Source organism: Mytilus trossulus, chromosome 5 (genome assembly GCF_036588685.1).
Source record: "Mytilus trossulus isolate FHL-02 chromosome 5, PNRI_Mtr1.1.1.hap1, whole genome shotgun sequence".
Classification (NCBI taxonomy): domain Eukaryota; kingdom Metazoa; phylum Mollusca; class Bivalvia; order Mytilida; family Mytilidae; genus Mytilus; species Mytilus trossulus.
In genome coordinates, this window is record NC_086377.1 from 55,400,789 (window position 1) to 55,425,986 (window position 25,198).

General features: G+C 30.9%; 3 protein-coding genes across 3 annotated transcripts; 2 read left to right on the top strand and 1 right to left on the bottom strand.

The window, feature by feature from the left end:
• Positions 1-9,109: 9,109 nt before the first annotated feature.
• LOC134718093 (uncharacterized) lies at positions 9,110-12,030 on the top strand. Its single transcript, XM_063580586.1, has 5 exons — positions 9,110-9,150; positions 10,060-10,119; positions 10,469-10,573; positions 11,201-11,269; positions 11,573-12,030. Exons 1-5 carry the CDS (start codon positions 9,110-9,112, stop codon positions 11,838-11,840), a joined length of 543 nt encoding a protein of 180 aa, XP_063436656.1. The 3' UTR covers positions 11,841-12,030.
• Positions 12,031-16,967: 4,937 nt separating this feature from the next.
• Positions 16,968-17,987, top strand: LOC134718094 (uncharacterized). The gene is made up of 2 exons (XM_063580587.1): positions 16,968-17,169; positions 17,677-17,987. The coding sequence occupies exons 1-2, from the start codon at positions 16,980-16,982 to the stop codon at positions 17,985-17,987; spliced, it is 501 nt and encodes a 166-aa protein (XP_063436657.1). The 5' UTR covers positions 16,968-16,979.
• A 1,988-nt stretch (positions 17,988-19,975) lies between these two features.
• On the bottom strand, positions 19,976-24,472 carry LOC134718095 (bifunctional 3'-5' exonuclease/ATP-dependent helicase WRN-like). Its single transcript, XM_063580588.1, has 4 exons — positions 24,197-24,472; positions 22,889-23,070; positions 22,537-22,593; positions 19,976-20,654 (listed from the first exon to the last, which is right to left on the bottom strand). The coding sequence occupies exons 1-4, from the start codon at positions 24,470-24,472 to the stop codon at positions 19,976-19,978; spliced, it is 1,194 nt and encodes a 397-aa protein (XP_063436658.1).
• Positions 24,473-25,198: the final 726 nt, after the last annotated feature.

The following is a 25,198-nucleotide window of genomic DNA, read 5'->3' on the forward strand; positions in this document are numbered from 1 at the left end:
TCATATTTACAAGTAAGTTTTGTCTTTGCGTTGAATTATTTTCTTCTGTTGTTTTAATTGCAAATATGGGAAGTGGTTAAAATGCTAATGAGACAGTTGTTATGGCCACAGAGCCTTAATTGAAAACTTCTTTTTCATTCATACCGGTAGATTTTGTCAGGAGTCAAAAACATATCTGCCTACTTTTCAAAATGCACATGGGGGTTTTACGTGAAAGATGGTTCACATAGTCATACAAAACCTTCAAGGGGGCCTTCAAATGGAAGCAGGACAAGTCGCCCCACTGGCTAATCGCCCCACTTTAAAAAAAAAACCGCCACAAACTGATTTATCAAATCGCCCAACATGTAGAATTGGTAAAATCATGTTTATTATTACTCCTGCCAACTCGCCCTACTTATAAAAAAACGGTTATATTTAGATTAATATATATATATATATAATTAAAAATAAAAAATCGCACCACTTTAATGAAAACTAATCTACACAGAATTCAAACAGACCGAAAATTTATTTGATTACTATTATTAATATTCTGAAATTATAATTCCAAAAAAAAATGTATTGTTGACGAATAACTAAGTTTTGAAGCTTAGTTATTTGCATAACAATTGCAAAGAAACCGGTTAATTGTATCATAATGCAATATAAGGAATTTAACTTATATTCAACGGGATAACATCTTTTTCCATAAGTGGGGCGAGTTGACATTACTAAATTCATCCTGGTTAATAATATATTTATCTAGATTTCACCGATTTCCATTAGGTGGGACCAGTTGGCAGGAGTAATATTAACGGAATTTTACTTCTATACAACGGGATAACATCTTTTTACATAAGTGGGGCGAGTAGGCATTACTAAATTCTTCCTGGTTAATAATATATTTATCTAGATATTATCTTGCGAGTTGGCAGGAGTAATATTAACGGGATTTAACACATTTCACAAGTGGAACCATTATAGGTTAAGGTACGGCCTTCAACACGGAGCCGTGGCTCACACCGAACAACAAGCTATAAAGGGCCCCAAAATTACTAGTGTAAAACCAGTCAAACGGGAAAACCAACGGTCTAGTCTATATAAACTAGAGTTCCTTTCATGGTATCAAATACAGGCGATCAATTTACTCATTAGAGTATTCTACAGTTATTGTTTGCAAGTGGGATGTACACAGAGTAGATTGTAATATCAGACCATATTTAATTAAAAACTCGCAGCATACCTCTACAATTATTCCTTTTGTTGATAGGATGTTACCAACTGGCATTGTAAGTGATTTCATCATATTCACAAACGTTGGTGTAGGAGGGTATATTAATTATCTGGCCTGCCTTTCTCTTTCTCTGTCCACCATCACCTCACTTGTATTGGACACTCTTTGGACTTGGTGTTAACCATTACACTGCCGTTATTGACAGTGTAATTCCTTAGGAGGATTGCGTTCCCCTCCTCCATTTTATCAGCCAATGATACGTCATTCAGTACATCCTTCTTTATATCAGTACTGTCCGCCATTGACATTGTCATGTATTTGTAACCAGCTTTGGAGGTCATCTGCTGATTCCTGGCTACCATTTTAACTTTTATTGGTGACGCGAATGGTGCAGACTTCTCCGTCAGCTTTTCCAAGGTGTTCATCTGAAATGAAAAAAGACTTTTTTGCTTGGTATACGATAGATGTAGTAAATTAGTTTTTTAAATTATATTCAATTGCTGTAGTTCTGATGTTTCTTTGATAAGAGTTGTACAGTGCTCACTTTAATGTGCATCTTTTAACATATTTACACTTTAGGTATGCATACGGTCTTAAAATGACCTTTTGACATATTCTTTAATATTTTATATTCATTCTGCAGTCGCACATTTGGAATTTTGATGCAACATTTTCAGAAACTTGTGCAGTTTTCAGTAATGGTTGACAAAATTGCACACATGTAAATATTATTATTTAATGTGGGCATGAATTTCAGCCTCTGCTGGTACTTGATCTGAGATGATATATACAGCAGGAACTGCTACATGTGTAGTCAACGATAGAATGTGTTAGTATCTTTTTGTATGGCTTATTGATTAGATTTTTACCATTAGGAAGTAATGTAAGTAGTCTTGTCTTCCAACATCCAATGCATTTGTAGTTACACAAGCAACCCTCATCTCTAACTACATGTTTCTTATTTTCATAATAAAGTCTCACAAATAACAAAGGATTTTCATACATTATTATAAAATTGTAGAGGGGAATATATCTTTTTTATAACATGGTTGTAGATGAGGGAATGTATATGTTAGTGCTTTTCACATTTTTTTATTCTTTCTTTATTATTTACATACCAAAAATGGTCTCCTTCTCCTCACATGGAGGTAGGGTTGCAACAGACCACCTGAAGGCAAATGTGGCCTCTTCCTGCTTCTGTGCTTCCTCCTTTGTGCTCTCTTCTTCTGCTATCTTCTTTCCAAGAATTTTTCTAAGAAAAGTGTAAGAATTAACTATACATTCCACTTGTTGTCCGAATATAGGTTGTTATGATGTAAAAACCGGATGTTTCTAATAAAATTAGAGGGCCGTTTCAAAACAATTAGTATGTATGTATAAACTGTATGGATCATCTTCTAAAAGATTCTGCTCATTGTCTAGCAATGGTTTCAGCTATTGGTCTTCTGTTAGGATCTGTGTTAAAAGAATAATAGCCAATAGTATACATAATTATAGATAGTCTAAATGGTGTTGATTAGTATAAAAGAGGGACGAAAGATACCAAAGGGACAGTCAAACTCATAAATATAGTATACTGCAGGGCATCATGTTATGTAGACATGCTATTCAGATATATGTACACGATTTTGTTTATATTGATGGTCAATCTACTTTTAAATAGATATGTAGGATACATATTTTCATATATTTCAACTGTGTGTCAGATGAGACATGTGGTTGCTTTATTCTATTTTAATACACTATGTCTTATATTTATATATGCCATGGTATATACATGAATTTTTGCTGATGTATTTTTATTTGTGATTGCTGAAACGGGTTTGTTTTTGTTGTCAGTCACCATAAAATTGCGAGCAGTTACACAATCACCCTTTGCTACTACGGTCTGTGCCAGGTCACGCCATACGCCTATTGAAGGGCACTTATCCAGTAGCTCTGATTCTTTTCTTTTCTACAGGTGATGCCTGTAAAATTACATTTGCTATATATATTTGTATAAAAATGCATGTAAAGCTAATATGTTTGAACAAGAAAGTTTATGATATAGATCAACTTTTAGTTAATTGATTATTATTGAATGGTCACTAAAAACAAGGAGTGGTAACTGTACAGAAAGGTTTTATTTCAACGTATTTCTGATTGTTCTACAACAGTATTATTAACATGTCAGGTGGCTTAAACTGATGTTGGTTTTAGTTAGTACTGTTTTCCTGATCAGTAGACTTATCATTTATATATTGACATTATATATATTTATATATACACTTGTACATTTTTCAGGACATAGTTCATGGATATTTCTACAATATTTTAATAGTATATATATATATATTCGGGTAACTACCGGGTTATATACGACGTTTACATCCCCAATTGGAACCTCAAAAACGTTAGCATAATACCGGTTACTATGTGACGTAGTCAAAAGCTATGGGACTGTCAAAGGCTCACAGAGGAAAAATAATGACGTGATCCAGTTAATAATACATTTTTAATACAAAATCACGCAATTTACACTTTTAATACTTACATTTGATGTTGAAAGTGTAATTATTAATTATAATAAAATCAACGGTACCAATTTAGTTGCACCAGATGCGCATTTCGACAATACATGTCTCTTCAGTGATGCTCGTGGCCAAAATATTTGAAATCCAAAGCATATATAAAAGATGAAGAGCTATAATCCAAAAGGTCCAAAAAGTATAACCAAATTCGTGAAAGGAATCAGAGCTTTGCATGAGGGAGATACATTCCTTAATTTATAATAATTTCTAATATTTTGTAACAGCAAATTTTAATAACACAAAAAAATCCGTATTTTCATGCCAGTACCGAAGTACTGGCTACTGGGCTGGTGATACCCTCGGGGACTAATAGTCCACCAGCAGAGGCATCGACCCAGTGGTAGTAATCACATACACGATAAAATTAAGTTCACAGCAAATTAGAAAATCCTTCACGGATGCCGAGCATATCAGGTTAGTTTTTTTTTTTACGTATATGTGTTGCCAACAAAAACTTGCACTGGAAAATAACATTAAGTCAGGAATAATCCGTAATATATGTGTAATTCAGGTCTCAGACAGGATATATACTGTCACATTCCCGGCTAAGGTCTTATATCCCCTTCGCCTTTGGCTCAGGTGATATAAACTCAAAAGCCGGGATACCCTGTCTGAGACCTGAATAACATATACTATATGTATTGTATTTCATTGTTGTTTTGCGGGACTAACTCATTCAACTTTGGGTTGTTCTTGAGACATTACTCAAACTTTTGATGACATCAAGCATAAAATGAAGCCAGAACGAAACAGGGTCATCTTTTAGAGCCATCAGAAAGTTCCGTGCTTTTTCACTGGAATCTTTCCTTGATTCACCTGGTACTTGCATCTACAAAAGAAAGCTTTCAGTTTTAAAAGTTTTGTGTTAAGTGCAAAGTTACTACTCAAACACTGCTAATTATCTGCGTTTTTATATATAGTCAATAATTAACATTTTCACATCAGTTGATTTGAATAAGAAAATTAGACTTGGTCCAGCTTTAATATGTGTTTTGGTATTTTAAGCTTATATAGCTACATTTTCATAGACTGTCCTTGATCATCTGCTCATATAATTAGTTAGTTTAACTGCTTTTCTTTTTCAAAATATTAAAAGCCTTGTTAACAAATTCTTTTTTTTTTTGATTCTGACTAAACGGGCGGCAAATTCACCTCTTCTGTAAATCCATCATTGGTTACAATTATAGATGAGAATGATGAAGATCTTCTTCGAATTGGTCCATTCTTTTTAATGCAGACACTTTTTCAACTATTTTATATTTTAGTTTATTTTTACGTATTGTAGTGTACCTATTGTTTTTACCTTTAACGCAAGGATCTGTTTGGTTTGTCTTTTTTTCATGAATAATGTAGTTCAGCTCTTGAAACATATTGCATTGTTGGAAAAAATTGCGCAGCTTCTTTACAGATGACCTCTGTTTCATAATATCTCGCCCAACTACAATTGAAATTTCAGCGGTAATGGCTGCATATTGTAAAACAGGACTTTCAACAATAGAGACTTAAGTGAGGGTACACAAAATTTGTCTTACTTTGCAGAGAGAAATGTGCCAGTTGATGCCACTCTTATCAAACCAATCTACAGGACCTTAGAATAAGAAGGGAAAAAAAGCATAGGCCTGCAGATTTTTTTAAAAATTTAGTGTTCACCCCAAGAACCGGTTTGGCCACAACATAACAATTTCAAGTTTATTTACAATTTACACAATGTGTATATATAAAGTATGTTTAAATGAACATATGTTCTCATAGTTTATGACTTTATTCATTATAGGTTGAAAATACAGGCAAAGTGTCGATGTATATGAAGTGTCCTATATTTTGACTTTAGTGGAACCTTAAAAAGTATTCAAGTGTCAGATTGTTACTTGAATGAGGTAAATGTCTTTATCCACATTGATGGTTTTACTGTTTAGATAAAGGTATCAACAATTGTCCTTGGTTTATGCAATGCATCAATGGCGGAAATAAGTTGGAAATGTTTACATTTGGTTAAAACGGGTTGTCTTGGAACACTAAAAACACTAGGACTCTTCCGGTATAAACCTCATCTATATAAGCCAAGCCAGTCAAGGTCGTTAAAAACTTTCATTATTGTTGTGCAAGAACTCAATATACTTCTCCCTGTGGTCTGCCCTCTCAACGAATGTGATTCTAAAGGTTCCATTTTTTTATGAAAAAATCATATGAAGTATAACGTTGTCTGTTGGTGAAACTCCTTCGTTTGGAACATCTCTTCATTGGATGCATCCCTTTCACTGGCTTGTGTCGTCGTGTTGAAAGTTGTTTTACAATTTCTTGTGCCTCTACCTTAATTGAGTGGGAAAAGCCAGCACTGTTCAACAACAAAATGAATCTTAGATAAAATTCAAAGTCTTTATTTTGTTTTAACCTGTCATCATTAGCTTCATTGAATTGAAGAGACAAATTACAGATTAAGTTTTTTTCTACTTTTGATTTTGCAAAATCAGATGTTGTCCTTACTACAAAGGGTTTTTGTAAAAGCACTTTCCTCCCCTTTCCTCCTTTACGTTTCACATCGGTTATTAATCGGTATTATTTGGATTTTAATGCTGTTGAAGCTACATTTTCAAAGAGTGTTCCTAATGATCTGCTAAAATAATTACTTAGTTTATTAATTAAAGAACTATTTTTCTTTTTCAAAATGTTAGAAGCCTTGCATACAAAGTCTTTGTAAATTCTGATGGAACGGGCGGCAATTCTTCTGTAATGTCATCCATGATTAAATTTATTGATTAAAATTATGAATTTATTTATGAAAATGATAAAGGTCCTCTTCAAATTTGTCCATTTTTTTTCAGTGCACACACTTTTTCATCTATTTTAAATTTAAGTTTATTGTTACGAATTGTAAGGTACCTATTTTTTATCTTTTATGCCTGGATCTGTTTGTTTTGTCATCTCAGGTGTTGGAGTGTGGAAATGTGAAATGAATATATCTGGAGATAAACATATTACATTTAAAGAGTTTTTAATTGAACTTGACCTTCACTCCTTCACTTAATATGCATGGTGAAATTGACAAGGTTGATTTTGTTACACATGTACACATTCAAGTTTTAAAATTGATGATTGTCGTCATAGAACATACTGCTGGTCATGTTTTTTTGTTATCAGAAAATTGGTTTAATTCTTAAAGAATTGTTTGAAAACAAGCAGAACGTATAAAAGTAATGATTAGTTCGAATAATGTCGAATAATACGTAATTGGGATGCGACTGATGTCTCGTAGATTCAACACTTGTCAACAGCAAAACACAAACGGTAGTCCAGCAGTGGGCCGAGCTTTTAAGGGATATCTGTAGGGTTGTTTCTGTATAGTAAGACACCCAATTGCAGGATAAATAAATATAAAGAGCTCCAGGGTAATGTCACTTTCTGCCGCCTTTAAACGGTCAACTGAAGTATATAAACTATTTTAAATAATGAAACACTACTACTGATTGACCCTTTTGTGGTCCCTTATTACTCAGAAACTTAAAAAAATGTAATGAAAAATGTATAGGCAAAATTATTATTGAAAAACACAAGCAAAGCTTTCATGAGGAACATAATGAAAAAAAAATAATTTCAAAGTCATATCAGATCATGTGAAATCAAAAGGACTTGTACGGTCTCAATATTTGATTAAAAAAAAAATAATTTCAAAGTCATATCAGATCATGTGAAATCAAAAGGACTTGTACGGTCTCAATATTTGATTATTCCAAACCAAATGATCAAAATAATATAACTTCAAGCCTTGATTCACGTTACCCTACCTAGTCTACCCTACTCTTTTTTTTCCTGCCTACCCTAGTCCACTGCAATTAGTTATATAACATGTATTCCTCTATTTCAGTTTTTGTAATTTGTACCTTCATCTTTCAGCTTCTTCAGTTTATTTATAACAACAGGGTCAACTGTTGAAGCTGATGAAGTAGATATGTCACTGGAAGTGGAACTATCACTTAATACAATCGGATCTTCACTGGAAAAAAAATTAGTCACTAATAATGTACATTTTATATGTGGATTGAACAGTTCAACAGATCAATCGAAAATGAAATTTGTAAATAGCAAAACGTTCCATAGTTCAAAAGATCTTGGCCTGAATAAAACAATATTTCCCTTTATACTGATAATGACACAAACCCATTGAATAGAAAAATGAAACCACCAAAATCACCTAGTGAATCCTTGTAGTCTAGAAATAAAATATTAAAATAAGATTCGTGTGTTCCCTTCTATAACTCCTTTATATATTCCAATTAATAAGTAAAATAAATTATCATGTAAATATGACGAATTTATCTGTTGCAAATATTTTCCTATTAACATGATTAAGTTCATTGATCATGTTGATTTTTATTCAGCTAGGACATGTAGGAAAAAGTTTGAATTTTAAACAACTATTTTTAAGAAAATTTCAATATTTTTTTAACCTATTAAAGTGTTATTTGGCCAGTATTGCTGATCTCAACGTTATACCCTAAAGTGGGATCCACTAGGGTTACATTACATAAGAACTATTCTCTTTTCACTGCCAGTTAATTTTCTTAAACGATTGAGAGATTATGCACTTGACAAAGAAAGCACCAATACATTTTCTGCAATATACAGACTAGTCAGTTTTATTTGTGATGTAGCTCTTTTCCGTCTTTTCAAACCAGTAAGATCTGAACCTTTACATTAAGAAAAGAGGAGATTCCTACCTGTTGATTTTGCCAATAGAGGAATCGATGCAATCAATATCTGCAACGTTCTACCAATCTCCGGCGCAGAGCTCACATATCCGTTCCGTTCAATACTCTGTAACACTACACTCAATATGACCTCTGCCATACCTTTTTTCGCGTACTTTTCTCTTCCCAATCTCTAAACGAAATTAACAGTAATGTTTATTTATTTAAGATACTGTTCTTGAGAAAAGTATGGAAATTATTGTTTTAAAGAAGGTAACTACATTTACATTGATGCAAAGTTGAAAAAAATCGCTATGTTTATTAATTTATACTTCCAGTTCCATTTCCGTTAGAGGTTATACGTCATTCGAAAATTTTGTAAACACAGCTGGTTGTGAAGGACTATTTTGTTAACGTTATCAACCTTTTTATACTATTTCAAAATATTTTTAAATGGATTTCTACCTATAATTTTAATTTTAAATATGTTTTGTAATGCCTGTAATAGCACAGATTCTTGGAGATACCACTCTTTAAATTTTGACCTTACAACGTTTTTTGACAAATTTACATGCAACTTTATAAGCAATTACATTCCTACTTCTGATAAAACAATATTATGTAATGCTTGTTTCTGCATGGTAAAGAAGATTAAAGAATGGAGCGAAAAAATTAACAGGTAACTTGTTTTATACAGAAAACCAATTTCAACAGTTCAATAGAACAGGTTGGAAACAAACCCCCTATATGGTGATTATACCTGAATAGAGGGATAATCCTTCTTAGAGGGTAAAACTTAGAAGAGAAATTTTCCTACTGTATTTTCATGACCATGGCATGTATGGACAAGGATCATTTTACAAACAAAGTAATCAATTTATGTATACAGACAAGACAGTATGAGGTGCCAATTATGATTACCATTTTTATTACCTATATAACATCTGTAATTGTAATTGGTCACCATTAAAACAAAGTTACCCTGCTACATCATGTACATGTAGCCACTACTACTACCTGTCTTCAACAATTCCCACAGTTCCAGTCAGCTTCAACTGACCTCTATAGAATAGAATCTTTTATTTCCATAACAGGTACCCACAAGGGGCATAGTGCATATACATTCATGACAATATATAGTTACAAACAATTACAATTACAATAAAGCAAAACAACAAAATATGTACATGTATTAAAATAACATTTCTATATTGTACATTGTAACATGATGATACAGTCATATATGTTGACACTTACTGAGTGTATAATTTTTATACTTTATACTTTGCATTAAGTCATCTAGAGACTATATTTGTGGGTAGTTTAATACCAACATACCATAAGGTACATGAACCCCAGTGGCATAACATTCTAGAATTGCACAGGGGATTGACTAATGTTAATTTATCCATGACATTTATACTGTATGTGTAATAATCTATAAACACCTTTTCAGTAAATACACTTTAATAAGCATGTAAAAAATACATGTACATGGACCACTAAACATGAAAAATATATCTGACATATATATTTGAATATGGTTTTAATGAAATGAAACATGTTATATATGTTACATAACTTGCAGATGTTCCCAAGATCAACATCCAGCTGATTTGTTAATGAATGGAAAATTTGGAATCATAGAGTAAGTGATTATCAAATGTATAAGTTGTTCACACAACTGAATGTTCACCAGATTTTTTTTTTAAACAAAATCACTGTGAAACTAATTGCCTCATCTACTTCTCATTTAATTTAAAATTAGAATACATTTTTTTTTATACTAGTTTTAGTTTTCAACTTTAACATGGAATGTGTAAATCCTACATTGAAAACATTTTACAAATATACTATTATTAATTTGGATTTCTATCCCTAATTTGTGCTGTTATATTTTTAAGGCATAACAACTACTGTTTCTTCATACTATAGTTTTGTTAATGTATTGATAAAAAGTTATTTAGAATTTATGAGTGATATCTTTGTTTTTAAAGACTACCACCAGTTGTGTCCAATACAGTATGTCCTGAAAGTCCACCACAAGTATTTTCCCATACAGTTGGTCCAGCAGGGGATGCAAGTACAACTGACAAAACAGAGTAAGTAATGTACTTGTATCAACATACATGTATTTAATATGTTTTCTAGCAAAGATTAGAAAGTGAAAGGGAACATTTAAGATATGATCACAACATATTTACATGTGCATGTTTATGAAGGGACAAATTTGAGTAATATATATAATAGTCATGATAGTAGATGAATAATTACATTAATAATAATGTTAGATTTACCATAATTTGTTTTAAAATAAAACTTTTTACACAAGTTTCAAATAAGTTTTTACACTAAAAAGTCATTAAAGTGCTTAGTTTTGCCTATTTAATTTGTGTCTGGTTTTGTGAATTCATTTATAAATGTAGAAAGCATAGTTTATAGGTGGTTCATGTGCATTAGACATCACCTGACAAATAAAATATTCTATGAATTCTTACAGAAGGCCAAGTTATACAATTAATTGCTTGATTGTATGCTGTCAATAAAATGATAACCTTGAAATTAGAGCACTATTTATTTTAGACAAACAAACAACTTTAGCTTTGATTAAGTTTATAATGAATATGAAAATTTTTATATTTTATAACTCTTATTGAATGTTTTAAACTTAACAGAATGTGGTTATATTTTTCATTAACTGCTGCTTGTACCAATTCATTTTATTTTAGCAGTTACAACACAACAATGCCAATAGATGATTTAAAGGGGGCATCTGGAGTAAAAAGACAGATTACTGAGTATAACATTAAAATACCTATATCATATAATGACAATGACATTAATCAATTTATAAATTATTTTAACATTTTCATTTTTCAACTTCAGTTTAACATTTTTAAGTAAAGACTAAGTAATTTCTCCAAAATAGTACTTGAATTACAAATATTACATAACTTAAAAGTTTCATTCATAAGATTCACAATACTAACATTATACCTTTCTTAATATCACTCATTATACCTACATGTAATGCAACAAAGTACTGAAGGTTTATTTATCTACCAGTAAATATTTATAAATGTACTGTTTCTGTCTTTCAGTGACCATGCACATTACCATAGAAATGGCAGTCCTTCAAATGACCATGACCATGAGTATATTTGTAAATTGTTAACAGAAGAAAACGAGGAAGAAGAAGATGAACAGGAATGCATTGATCGTACAAAAATAATTACAGATATGTTGACTATAACGAGTAACAAAGATTATGACTATGCCAGTTTATTACGAACAAGTACCCAAAGAGACCTGAGTGAACAAGATATTTTTATGGCCATTATTCAGGAAATGAAAGAGCGGTATTATTAACACTCTCATTTAGTCATTTCATAATTAATACAATACAAATGATTAAGGTTAAGTGGCATGATTGTCAATGAAACTCCAAATGTTGATATACATGTATAATATGTGAACAGTGACAGTTAACTGTAAAGCTTTTTACAACGATCAGACTGATTATTATTCATACTGCATGTGGTACATAATAAGCGGAAAACTAAAGAGATACATTTAATAATGATTTATACTGTACATTTGAAATAAATTTATTGATGATACCAACTGATCTGAAACAGGCTTTTTTAAATAATATTTCAGTTATAGACAGTAATAACCGGTTAATGAGTGGCTAATCTATGCTTTACACTAAAAAAAATAGTGGAAAAAAGTATTTTGAAATAGCACAGATCTTTCTCAATATTCTCATATTGCTTAAAATATACCGGTATGTACTTAGTGTTTCTTAATTATTTACTTTTGAAATATCTTCAGCTGTCCAAGTTTGCTTAATACACTTATATCAGTATGTGTAAAAGATAAGGAAACAGTTACAGTTAGACAAATAACAAGTGTAGCAGTGGCGTGCTCATGCCTGATGTTCTCCAGGAATAATAAAAATTCTGCTATTCAGAGAGTTTTGACTCTATTGGCTGTGAAAGGAGATTCTAATGATGAGGTATGAACAATTCATTACAATTTCTACTTTTTCTTGAAAAAAAAGCTGGTTAGTATAATCAAACTAAAGATAAAGAGAAGCGCTGAAGTGAAATACACCATCAAAAATACTAATTTGCTTTATTCTTTTGCAGACAACCAATATTATAGTGTTCACATACTTGGGATTGCAGGCTATAGATACAAACCGCTAATCAAGTACAAACCGCCATAATGCAAATTAAGACCATTTGATACATTGCAACTCACATATTGCTATATTTTTTTGTTTTTGCTTCCATTTATTCATTTGGCCTGTTTTCCTAATTGCTTTTTTGCTTGAATTACAATGTATGCTCTTTATGCTCTATACTACTAACAAAGTACATTATATATAAGTCTGTACCTAAGGGAAATACAGTTGCTGTAGGTTGGTTCGAATCCAGCTGCAGACAAATAAATGTATGCCATTTATGCTATTAACACTTACTTGTGAAAGCATTCTTTAACATTTTACAAAAAAGCCATGGTTTTTAGGTCAATAGCCCATTTTTAAACTGATATGAATTGAAAGAAAAAAAACCCTATCTTTTCATTTAAATGCCACAATGCAAAAAAATGGAATATGAAATATAAAAGATTGATCAGGAATAGATTTTAAAGAATGATTTCACAGTTAGCTTAACATGAATTAACATGCTTTTCTATTATATGGTGTTGGTGTTTAAACTAACAGAAATATAACAGCTATTGCTTTGCTTTTATGCTTATTTCTTGCATGCCTATAAAACTATCTTTGATCAATAACTCATTTTTTTCAGATGAACAAAACATTTATTTTATATTTCATTTTTAAGTAACATACAATATTGCTAACTTTATTTAAAGCTTGGATAGTAATGTATTGTGTTGATTATCAAATCATATTTTCATACCTTTTTTTTTTTTTGTATTCTATTTCACAGTTCATTAGAAGATTAAACAGGATGTCATTGAGCCTTTCATGTTCTGGGAAAATAAGGATATTAGACAAGGCTGTCAGTGCTTCTAAAATTCAGTTAGTTGAAGCAATTCGATCAAACCCTATAATGAAAATAACTGGTGATAATCTAGACTTCTACATAAGAACTAACCACCAGAGCACTGAAAATAGCAACCAGGATATACACTGGTTTGCTTCAAATGCATTTTTTGCCAGACTAAGCTATGAAGGTCTTTCTGAGAATAAGCCAGAAGTTAGTCCTGTTTTTGTTGGTGTTATTGTTACCATGGTTACTTGTTGAAATATCATTTGTTCATCCAATTTCTTTTTTAAATTATATTTCTAAGAAGCTGAAATGAATCATCTATAACAGCTTCTTTATTACTGTTTTTACATTGTACTTGTTACGGTAGAGAAAGTCGTTGTTCTGAATAATTAAAGAAATTGTGTCACTGTCATTTTTTTGTCCAATTTTACATACTTATTTTCAATTTCCATATATGTAAAGTGTCTCTAAAATCTGTCTCATTATGTTAGAGTGCATCTGATTATTAACTCCTCCCATGACAAACTTCAAATGGCAAAATTTAATATTGAAATGAGAAAATTTAGGGGAGACAATTATTGAAAAATAATTATAGAATGGATTACTTCCCTTAGTTCAGTATTTAATAAATTAATGGATAAAAAATAATTAAAAAAATCTTTTTTTTTAGGTAAGACTACAAGACATAGATGCAGAAATGTTTGTGTTGAATCAATGTGAAACTGTTAAAATGATTGATGTGAAGAAAGTTCTGATTGGTCGTCTTCTGTGCGACAGTGAGGAATTTGAGTGGCTGAACAGAAAATTACCACAACACATACCACATCGGTACCAATATTAACTCTGAACTTTGGCAAAAAATATCCTTATGATTTCTTTACACATTTTAGAATTTACCAAATACAAATTGATTTCAATAGTTACACTAGAATTAGTAAATATTTAATATACTGTACAGATTGTCTGTTTCAAATTGTGAATACCGTTTTTTCTAAAATTTCTTATCAAATATTAGATAACTGGAATATAATAATAATAATACCTGAATCTCTTTGGTGTACTTACTGTTATATGATAAATCATCAATCTCATTTCAATTTAAATGTATTAGAAACAATGTCTTCTCCTTCATTCAAGAAATCCTGTTTTCCTGCATTTAATATAAAGTGTATATGCTTTCTTTTTTTAAGTTACAGTGACAGAATGTCAAAAAAACAACAGGTTTTTACATTAAAAATCATGTTCAAGGATGAGTCAAAAAATGAGGATTGTTTAAATATCATGAGTGACTATGAGGACCAAATAATAGAGTTGTACACAAAGGCATATGGTAATTATCTGATCATAGTTTTACAATAGAGTCAGGAAACCTTTTCTTTTAATTGTGCTTAATTGATTTTTCTTTGATATATGATCAGTTTATCTTCTAATTTTAACATCCATTAAAATAAAATTAGTATACGATGAAATTGAGAATGGAAATGGGGAATATGTCAAAGAGAGAACAACCAAAATGTCTTCAGCACAGCAATAAAATCAAGCATGTCATCAGCTGGCCTCTATATATGAAATTGTGTTTCTTATTCAGAGAAAATGGACGTCACAATCCCAAACCTATAAATGATCTGAAATTATATCACATACAAGACAATATGTTAATCAGAATTGCGGTCATTATTGAAAAGGAGATGTTCACAATCCCAAACCTATAAATGATCTAAAATTATATCACATACAAGACAATATATTAATCAGAATTGCGGTCATTATTGAAAAGGAGATGTGGTATGATTTCAAATGACACAACCCTCCATAAAAAAACAAAATAACACAGAGATTAACAACTGTAGGTCACTGTACGGCCCCCCAACAATTAGCAAAGCCTATACAGCATAGTCAGCTTAAAAGGGCCAAAAATAAAATGTTTCAAAATTCAAAAGAGAAAACTAAGTCTTATTTATATAAAAAAAAAAATGAAGGAAAAACAAATATGTAACACATTAACAAACGGCAACCTGAACATGTGCAGAAAAATAAGTTTTAATAAATATATCAATATTGATAAATAGAAAATATCAGATTTTTTTAACAGGTAATACAGATATGTTAGATAGGTTGTTTTGGGTGGAGATATGCTGACCAGGGAGAGGCTACAAAATGCCAAAAATATAAGACATTTAGCATTGACACCAAGGGGTCGCTTTCAACATTTGGCTCCAGTGACATGTGAACTGTGGCATGTCAAGCAAGATCCTTTGGCCGTATGTTTTTTTTATATATATATAGTTTATTTTCCCCTTTCTATACTGATTTTGGGTAGTCCTAAAAAGAATGTTACATAAACATTGTTTTTGAAGAAATTTCAACGGGAGAACATGTACACAACCATTTATATCTCTATTTTTAATCACAAGGTAATGCAGCTCATATACCATATTCAAATTCACTTGGAATCGGATGGAATGTGAATATTCTTGGGTTAACAAATCTTCATATGCCCTTAAGGCACAAAAAAAATAAGTGTATAAATTTTATTTATCTAATAATGTATAGCAGCCATCAACTGTATGTTAGCTACGTAATTTGAACAGTTATTCAGATATTTGTACACTGCCTATAATTTTTTTTTCAGAAAGCATATAAAGCGCTTTATAAGCAAGAATCCTTAGGACAGTGTGGGACTTTGTTCCATTTGAAAACTGTTCTAAGGAGAACGAATGCAAATGGCAATGTGAAGTCTAACTACAAAGCACACGAAGAGTTGCTGTTGCTTATTGTTAAAGCGTTGATTCGCATAGCGGCAGATGACCTACCTCACAGCTCAGAACAAAATAGAGATACTGTGCTGAGTCACATATTCTCCAAGATTTACGGTTAATTTTAGAATATAATGAATATAATTTCCATTTTTAAAAGACATTAAACATTGTAATTACAGTATAAGGAATATCGAAATGAATGTAATACCTCACAGCGAAGGGTGTAAGATCAACAAATTAACAAAAAAGTAAAGTAACTGATCAAAGACTTTATTGAAACTGAATGAAATCAAAATCCTGTATATAAACTCTCTTTTTCCATAACAATCACCAATTTGCATAGGAGGAATATTATTCCTATTATCTGTCAATAAATTTTTGTTACACACTGACACATGTCAAAGGCAACAAACAGCCTATGATGTCATTCATTTTTAACTTTGCTACTATAAAGTATAACACTTGGATGTGAATGAGTTAAAAAAAAATCACATGGAAGAAGAAATATTTAAAACGTATAAAATTAATCTTTAAAAAGAATTTTGTTTCTTATTTGGTCTAAATTGCAGTAATGATGATTTCATCTACAATTATTATTGCAATTTAATAACATGGGACCTGCAAATTATCAACATGAGTGATACAGCAAAGGAAGGGGATGGGATACAGAAAGACTCATACTGAATATGAAAGAAAATGCAGAATTTTTTTATTCCAACTCAACAATGAGTAAATATTTCACGGAATGTGTCAACACCATCCTGCAGGTAAACTTTTTGTTGTCTCCACACACAAGAACGAGAGTTCTGGAAGGAGCATTTGTCAACACCAAAGGTGGAAATGGTCAAAACAAGGAGGCAGACCTGGTTCAGGAGCATGCTATCAGGAACCAGAAAGACATCATAAGAGGTCTAGGTAAGAGTAGTTGTTTAAAAAAAAACATTCGTTAATTCAGTTTAAAAAGAAAGGAGTTGTCATACCGAGTGTAACAACAAGTAACAAACTAACATTTTAAAAGCTTTGGAAGAATAGTAAAAAGAATTGTTACAGCACTGTGTCAAATGGAAATGCAATTTTGTAACCTTCAAGAACCATAACTCCGGAACGGTGAGTGTGGAATTTATCTACTTGATCTCCAAAATCATCATCAAAGATAAAATGTAAAATATGTCTGGCCTATATTGTTTTTCATAATTGAATGTATGTTAAAAATATAAACAAAAAAACATACCATAAGCATCACATTAAAATAACATTTAAGTCATCATTGAACCATGCAAATGAGGTCAGTTTGATGAGAACTGCACTACAGACATGTACAAATTACAAACTACACCAAATATTATCAATTGAATGTTAATAGTATCTGCTCAAATATATTGTTACAAGAGAATTGCATCATAATTTTATTTTTATTTATAGGTGCCAACAAAACAGAGACTGCCACTAGAAGGGCAAGCGGGTCAGCAAACATAATTTACAAAATAGGAGATAATGTAGACAAACTTTTGAATATCCCAAAACAGACAACAAGCCATACTAAAAAAACTACATCTAAAGACCTTGATCTTGCTGTAAGCATTTTGAGGAAGGTTGGTCCTTTTAATTATGTGAAAGGGCGAAAATTTGACAGTTTTAAAGAAATCCCAAAAAATCCCAAAAGAATTGTTAAAAGGAAAGATCTTGTGGGTGGGATCCACAAAAAAAATCAAAGGTTGTTTTTGAACTGTTGATTTAACATTGTTGTCTTTTTATTAAAAATGTAAGAAATCTATCTTATTCATGTGTGCATCTTCTTGTACCTGTATATTTATTGAAACTTTTAATTTGAAGGACGAAATGAATTATGGCATTATAACATATATTAGAAATGTATAAATACAGATATTCCTATAGTTATATATTATTTACTAGCATTTTAAAAGAGAGGATATTTTCATAAAGTATATAAATATATATATACCGTTTTTTTACATGAAAAACCTATAATCTGATTTAAGTTATTTAAACCAGGAACATACACTGTTACACGTTTAACCAATTTTTTAATTAGTCTTGTTAAAAATTAGTTTCGGACACTTTTTTTATATATTCATTTATACCACATGTAGTCTGGAACTATTTTGTTGTTTTTTATCAGTTACTATTTTATTCAAAGTTAACAATAAGCACTGTCTGTGATATTTTTTAATTTCATTACTAATGTATGAAAACATATTATTTTTCTTTAAATTCCTTCTTTGTATATCAAATTAATTCATTCAACATATATTGCAATCGTGTTAATACTCCAAAAACACTTGAAGCACAATGGAATAATTTTTATATATATTTATTTTTTTATATACCAGCAGACAAAATACATGTAGCAACTGCACTCAATGTAAAAACAATGAACTCGTGGATAACTTTCACTGTCTTTTAAAATGTCATTTTTGTGAACAGGAGAGTGAAAATTACATACAAAAATATAAATACACCAAACCAAATATTTTAAAATATAAATTATTAATGTCATTGAAAAAGAAATTTAAGGTTATTAAACTCTGCAAATAATCAAAATTATAAATTAATCTATGTGTACACCAGGCTTTATCTAGTATGAAGCCCCCCTGTTAATTTTTGTAACATGTCTTGTACTAATTGTACTTTTCAAATATTATATATATTGTAAATATTGTATATATTGTAAATATTGTATATATTGTAAATATTGTAAATATTGTATATATTGTAAATATTGTATATATTGTACATATGTATTTCTCTGTACCTTGTCAACTAATTGTTTATTGATTACAGATATATATGATGTAGATACTATAGCTATAGTATGCAAAAATATGTCATTAGATTTAAAACTACCATAAACAATTCAAATATTTGAAAGCATTAGCATTCATATCAGTTTAAAAAAAATGTTTTTGAAAAAAAAATAGCAGGAGAGAAAAGTTTTAACGAGAATAAAACTCTGTAGAAGATGTAAAATTTCATGACATTGTATGAATATTTTTCTGTATTCACATCTTCCAAAAAATAGGTTTTATTTTTGAGACACAATTTTGAACAGTTAAACATATAGCTGAAGAATTTGAACAAAATAATACCATAAGACAATAAAAGATATATTTCAGACAAAGTCAAAGCAGGTCCTTCCAAATCATATATTTTAATTTATATGTATGGGCAGGTTATACATGTATTGTTTATTTATTTTTTGGTGGGAAGCAAAATACTTATACGATTAACTTCAACATTGTTCAATAATTTACTAATGTTACAGTACTGAATATAAAGTCTAATTTTTGTGAGCCTGTGCACTTCACTATGTAAGTCTAAGAAAAAAAAGTAATTATGTTTGCAGTTATCTTAATGTATATATGCTTTTAAAAAGTTTTAAATCTTGCATTTGACTTAATAAATGCTATATAAAATAAAAAAGAGGCTGCTTATCTGTAGCCTTGATTGGTCATCTGTTATATTCTTATTTTATCTTTACAAGATTATTGATCTACAGATGTTTAATCCTAAATTTTCATCTGGTGTATTATTTTACACAGTATATTTCAGTTTTATCAATTTAAATATCTATTCTGAGCATCTGACATTCAATGCACAAACAATGTGGTCTACAGTTGTTACAACATTGATGAAGGTCTATTTCTGATTTTTGAAAACCATATTGTTTCAAAATGTACTCTCTAAGACAACCTTTTTCTTTTCAAAAACCAATTATGTCATCTTTAATATCTTTTACATTAGCAGCAACATCCCTATTACAGTAATGTAAAAGTGCTGTTGAATCTTTTCCAGTTCTACCAGCACGACCTATCTCCTGTATATAGTCTGAAAGTGACCTTGGAGGACGAGCATGTATGACTCTCTCAATGGAGGGTGAATTAAAGCCCATTCCTACAACTGAAGTGCAAAACACCAGCTTTATTTTGGGCTTCTCACATGATAATTCTTTAATAACATGATTTTTAACCTCATCATCTTGCCCACTACATAAACTACCATATAGACAAGTATCTAAGGTTGGTCTTTCAAATATGAAATTACAGTAAGTAGCTGCATTACCAATGTACTGTAGAGGCATGAAAAAAAGGGTAACTGGGAAAATATCAGGGTTTTTTAACAAATCATTACAAATTGGTTTGTATAAATTTTCGTAACAATCATAAATGTCAAGTGATGGCTCTTTAACTTTAATCTGTAGATAAATGTTCTCTCTGTCTGGACTTGCTCTTACTACTGCTGGATTAGTCATCCCAAGTGATGCAATGACATCTGCCTCGTCCTTGGTAGTGATGGTTGCACTTAACCCTAATCTAGGTACTCCTGGAAAAAATCCAGGAAGCTCCCTCATGTGTTGGAAAGCCTTCCGAAAGGACTTCCCCCTGTTGAATGAAATAAATGTAAAAAATCATTACATGTACTGCCATTTCAATATTAATGTCAAAAACACCACCACCAAAATATTTGACTGCCACCAAAATAAATGGTTATTCTATTTAAACATACATCACACCAAAAGAAAACACTTTAAATCATTATTTTTGTAGGGTGTTACATGTATTTACCCAGTTTTGATGATGGAATTCAATAAAAGTTTGTAAAAACTGCATCACTCTGTGGTTGCCCTATTTTTAGAGTAAATTTCTGGGGTGTGATGTATATTTTGATGGAAAAGCCATATAAGCATTGGAATAAAGCACTGTGAAATCATTTGTTTTTTTGGAAGGTTTAATATTTTTAAATGAATGAAAATATTGTTTATTACCATTTTTCAAACTTGTCAGTGCTTTTTCTACATCTATATGATTGTAATATAGGAAAGAAACACTGAAATAAATTGTGTTTAAAAAAGTCAATTGTCAAACACCTTTCTTTCCAAAAATACTCATATAAATATTTTAATTTAATGATAACTTCCAAATAATAGATAAAAATAGTGAGAAAAAAAAATGATTTCACACATTATTAATGTTATTAGCTGAGGACTTTTTAATACATTTGTTTGTCTGCAGTTGGATTTGAACCAACATACAGTAAAGTGTATTTCCCTTAGTTACAGACTTATTTATAATGTATTTTGTTAATAATCTGCATAAAATTTAATATGCTAAATACAAAAGCAAAATTCTTCAAACATAAACTTTGAATGCAAACAATGGAATAATCCATCACCAGAATACCGGTCATGCAATGGTTTGGATCAATTTAATGCCTTGTGTACAGCCGCATACAATACTGCTTAAAATGTAGTATACAAGTGAAAGTACCAAGTCAGGAGTCTTTAATTCAATGTGGACTGTGTGTTGCAGTAATTCGTATCTGGGTTTTGACCCTTGAATTGGTATGTTAATCAGGTCATTTGTTTTCTGTTTATGTATTTCTTTTTTTTTTGTGGTGGGAGAGTTAAAACAGCTTAAAATGTGGTGCATGAGGATCCATTATCAAGCATAAACTTACAAGTGTGTTTTATGATAAAGCAGTCTATTAATGTGTATGAAATGCTACAAAGTAATTAAGTTGGTACTCACCATTTTTCTTTCTTATACTTACATTTTCTTTTCTTTTAATATTTAAAATGGTATCTGAAGACTCTAATGAATTATAATGATTAACTCCAACATACAATTTCTAAAAATAATAACTGTAAAACTGCATTGGAAATGTACAACAGCAAAATATCAATGATTATGAATGATATATAGTTTAGTGTTTACAAATTGTCTGCATTTGATTTTTAAATCATTCCAATTTGGTCAGTGTAGAGAATAGTACATATTTTAAGTCGAAAAAGAAAATTTACAATCACAGGGGTACATGTTGAAGCCAAAGTGATTTGATTTTTTGGAATGCCATAAACATATTCAATGATGAGCTCAATTGTATGGTAAAACAGGATGTGGTTGTGATACACTTACAGTAGCACAAGGGTTTATAAGTAGTAAGGATGGTTAGGATGTTAATAGTAACAAGGTTATAATATCAGAGAGGTCAACTTTCATTGGAAGTCTAAGTCACTTGATTTATGCATTTGACAAATAGCATATAGTGATGCATCCATATAACAACTTTGAACAACTGAAGATATGCGGTGACTCGTGCACATTTATATAGTAATTTGAAACAACTGAAACATGTGATTGTCAATGAGAACTTATTTATATAATTACATTAAATGGACATTTTGCTATTGTTGAACACTAACAAAAATTATCAACAGAAACCTGAGAAAATAACAAAAACAAGATGTATACTACATTCACATACCAATCAACAACTTTATGACATTCATCAATTACAATTGCCTGTACTGAAGAAGTAAAACTACAACAAATAAGTAAAAAAAAATATATTTAAGTAATAACTTCTATTCATCTATTTGGAAGTATATTGTATAAGAAAATGAACTTTAATTATTGGAAAAAAAATATGAAAAAATATAATAATTCTCATCTCTGTTTACAGGGGATTAATACCATACTCTAACATGTGAAAAGTAGCAAGCAGAAATAACCAGCACAAATTAGTTAAATATCATGAATACTGAAAATAATTAATAGCATATTCAATAAAATTATTTAAGCAGTAATGGAAAATTTCATGAAAATATTTAATATACCTAAAAGAATCCAAGAGATCTTTGCCTTCTGATGTGCAGAAGAATGCTTCTGGATGAGCAAAAATCAAACTGCAGTTGGATACTTCTGCAATATCAATGTCACATTTCAGATCTTTTACATCTTCATCGGTATCTGCAGTTAAAATCCTTCCCTGTTGATAGGATGGCAACATTAGTCTACTCTGACATAAAAAATTATGCGTTCATACAACATTTGGGATCAAAAACAAAAAGCTCAAATTGTAACATAAATGCAAGAAAAAAGACATGATTTTAAATATTTTGATTAAATTGCAATATACATATAAATGCAAGTGTAAATCAGATATAATTGATGTTTAGCTAATATTATACAAATAAAACAAATATATGAATTCAACACCTACTGATTATATCAGTATATAATGATGTAATATCATTTCGTTAACTTAAGATGCAAGTTTACTGTTTCATCCCTGCCAAAGGGACTCATCAGGTGGCTTTATGGCTACCACTACAGTAATTGTATTTAATAAAAATAAAGGTCTATAAGAAACAGTCTTTTTAAAAAATTTGTTAACATAACCTGTGACCTTTTGTCAAGAAGTTTAGAAGAAAAACTGCATATTATTTAATATGGCCTTTGCTGTTTTAATGTATGCTACAATGTACATGTATGTACTACATGATTTTGCTTATGCTACATGTATATATACTACATGATTTTGCTTTTTTACCATTTGTACTTTGTTTAAACAGTTTTAAACTTGAATACACACAAGTCTGTAATACTAAATTATGTAGATCTGTAAAAAGGAAAATCGCAAAAAGACAACCCCACCAATCCACAGGCCCTTGGGTATCCAAACAACACAGATACAAATAATTTAGTTTCTTGGTACATGTAGTATGGATACTGAAAATGGGTAATTTCTCTGAGTCGTTTAAATCACTCTAAAGTAGATAAGACTACACAGAAGTGATAGATATGAATTATAAATAATAAAATAAAGAAAATTTAATATTTTAATCAACTAAACATACGGGGAACCAAACATAGGATATAAAGACGGAATTGTTCTGACTCTGAAGTTACAAAAGTTATTACATGTTGCACAGCAGTTTGTTAACATTTCCTGGTGATCTTTAGGAATTCTTAATGGCAAATGGAAACAAGAGTGGCTAGTTAATCAATCGTAATTCATAATATCATATGATATTCAACACAGACTGTCACTGGCAACTGATTTTGTTGGTAGGCCCCCCTATTGGAAATAGAGTTAATCGCATTTGAATTTTTTCATGCAGATAACAGTTTTAATAATTTACCCTGGTATTAAGAATGCAACACTTTAATCCTGATGTTCTTAATTTCTGGATTTGTTCTTCCTGAATGACACTGAGTGGAGAGAACACAACCACAGTGCCATCCAGGATCAACGGTGCTAATTGATAAATTAGACTCTTGCCGTAGCCTGTTGGCAAAATTGCAAGAATCTCTAGGTTTTTCGTTTCAAGTAATTTCAAAACTTCAACTTGTTTTGTTTTTAACTTTATATTTGACGATAATCCTAGTCGAAGGAGATGATTTTCATATTCCGCCATCATTGCCAAATTACTCAAACCTTCCGCTAAACAAATTTCGACAGTCCTCGGTAGGTGATGTATCGGGCATCGGACTTTGCAGAGAATCCCGAATGCTTGTCGGCCATGAGGAAATTTCCTCATGGGGTCAGACAATGTATGGCAGAGGTCATATTAAGTGCAGTATTGCAAAGCATGTATGGAACGGATATGAACTCTGCGCCGGAGATTGACGTTCTACATCACAAAGAGGTAACATCTAAAATTCCTATTCATTTTCAAAATCAGTCTGTTCATATTGTATTCTACAGTTACACCAAAACCAGTGCATCTAAAATATTTAACTATAAACAGGCATTGCAGGACCTTGACTTAGAACAATACCTTAAAAACCATTCGACATGTGACTGTTCCCATTCGCCTTATAATTACAGCCCCTCTGGTCATGTTATAACTGGGGATCTAAATATAATTCAACATGAAAATCTCCGAAAGGTGATTTCTCATGGTCCTACGTTTAGAGAACCCTAACACATCAATTGGAACCATAACTTCAAAATAATTATGGAATCTATTGAGGACTACGCCAGAGCATGGGCTAAGCGAGAAGAAGTTGAACTGGACACTTTGTCAGAATGGGTTAAAACAATCAGGTCTCTGATAAAACGTCGCATTCATAAGTTGAAAAACTGTGTGAACGATCGACCAAAGTCCGTTTTCAGAGACAAAGAGGTCATGAAATGTCTT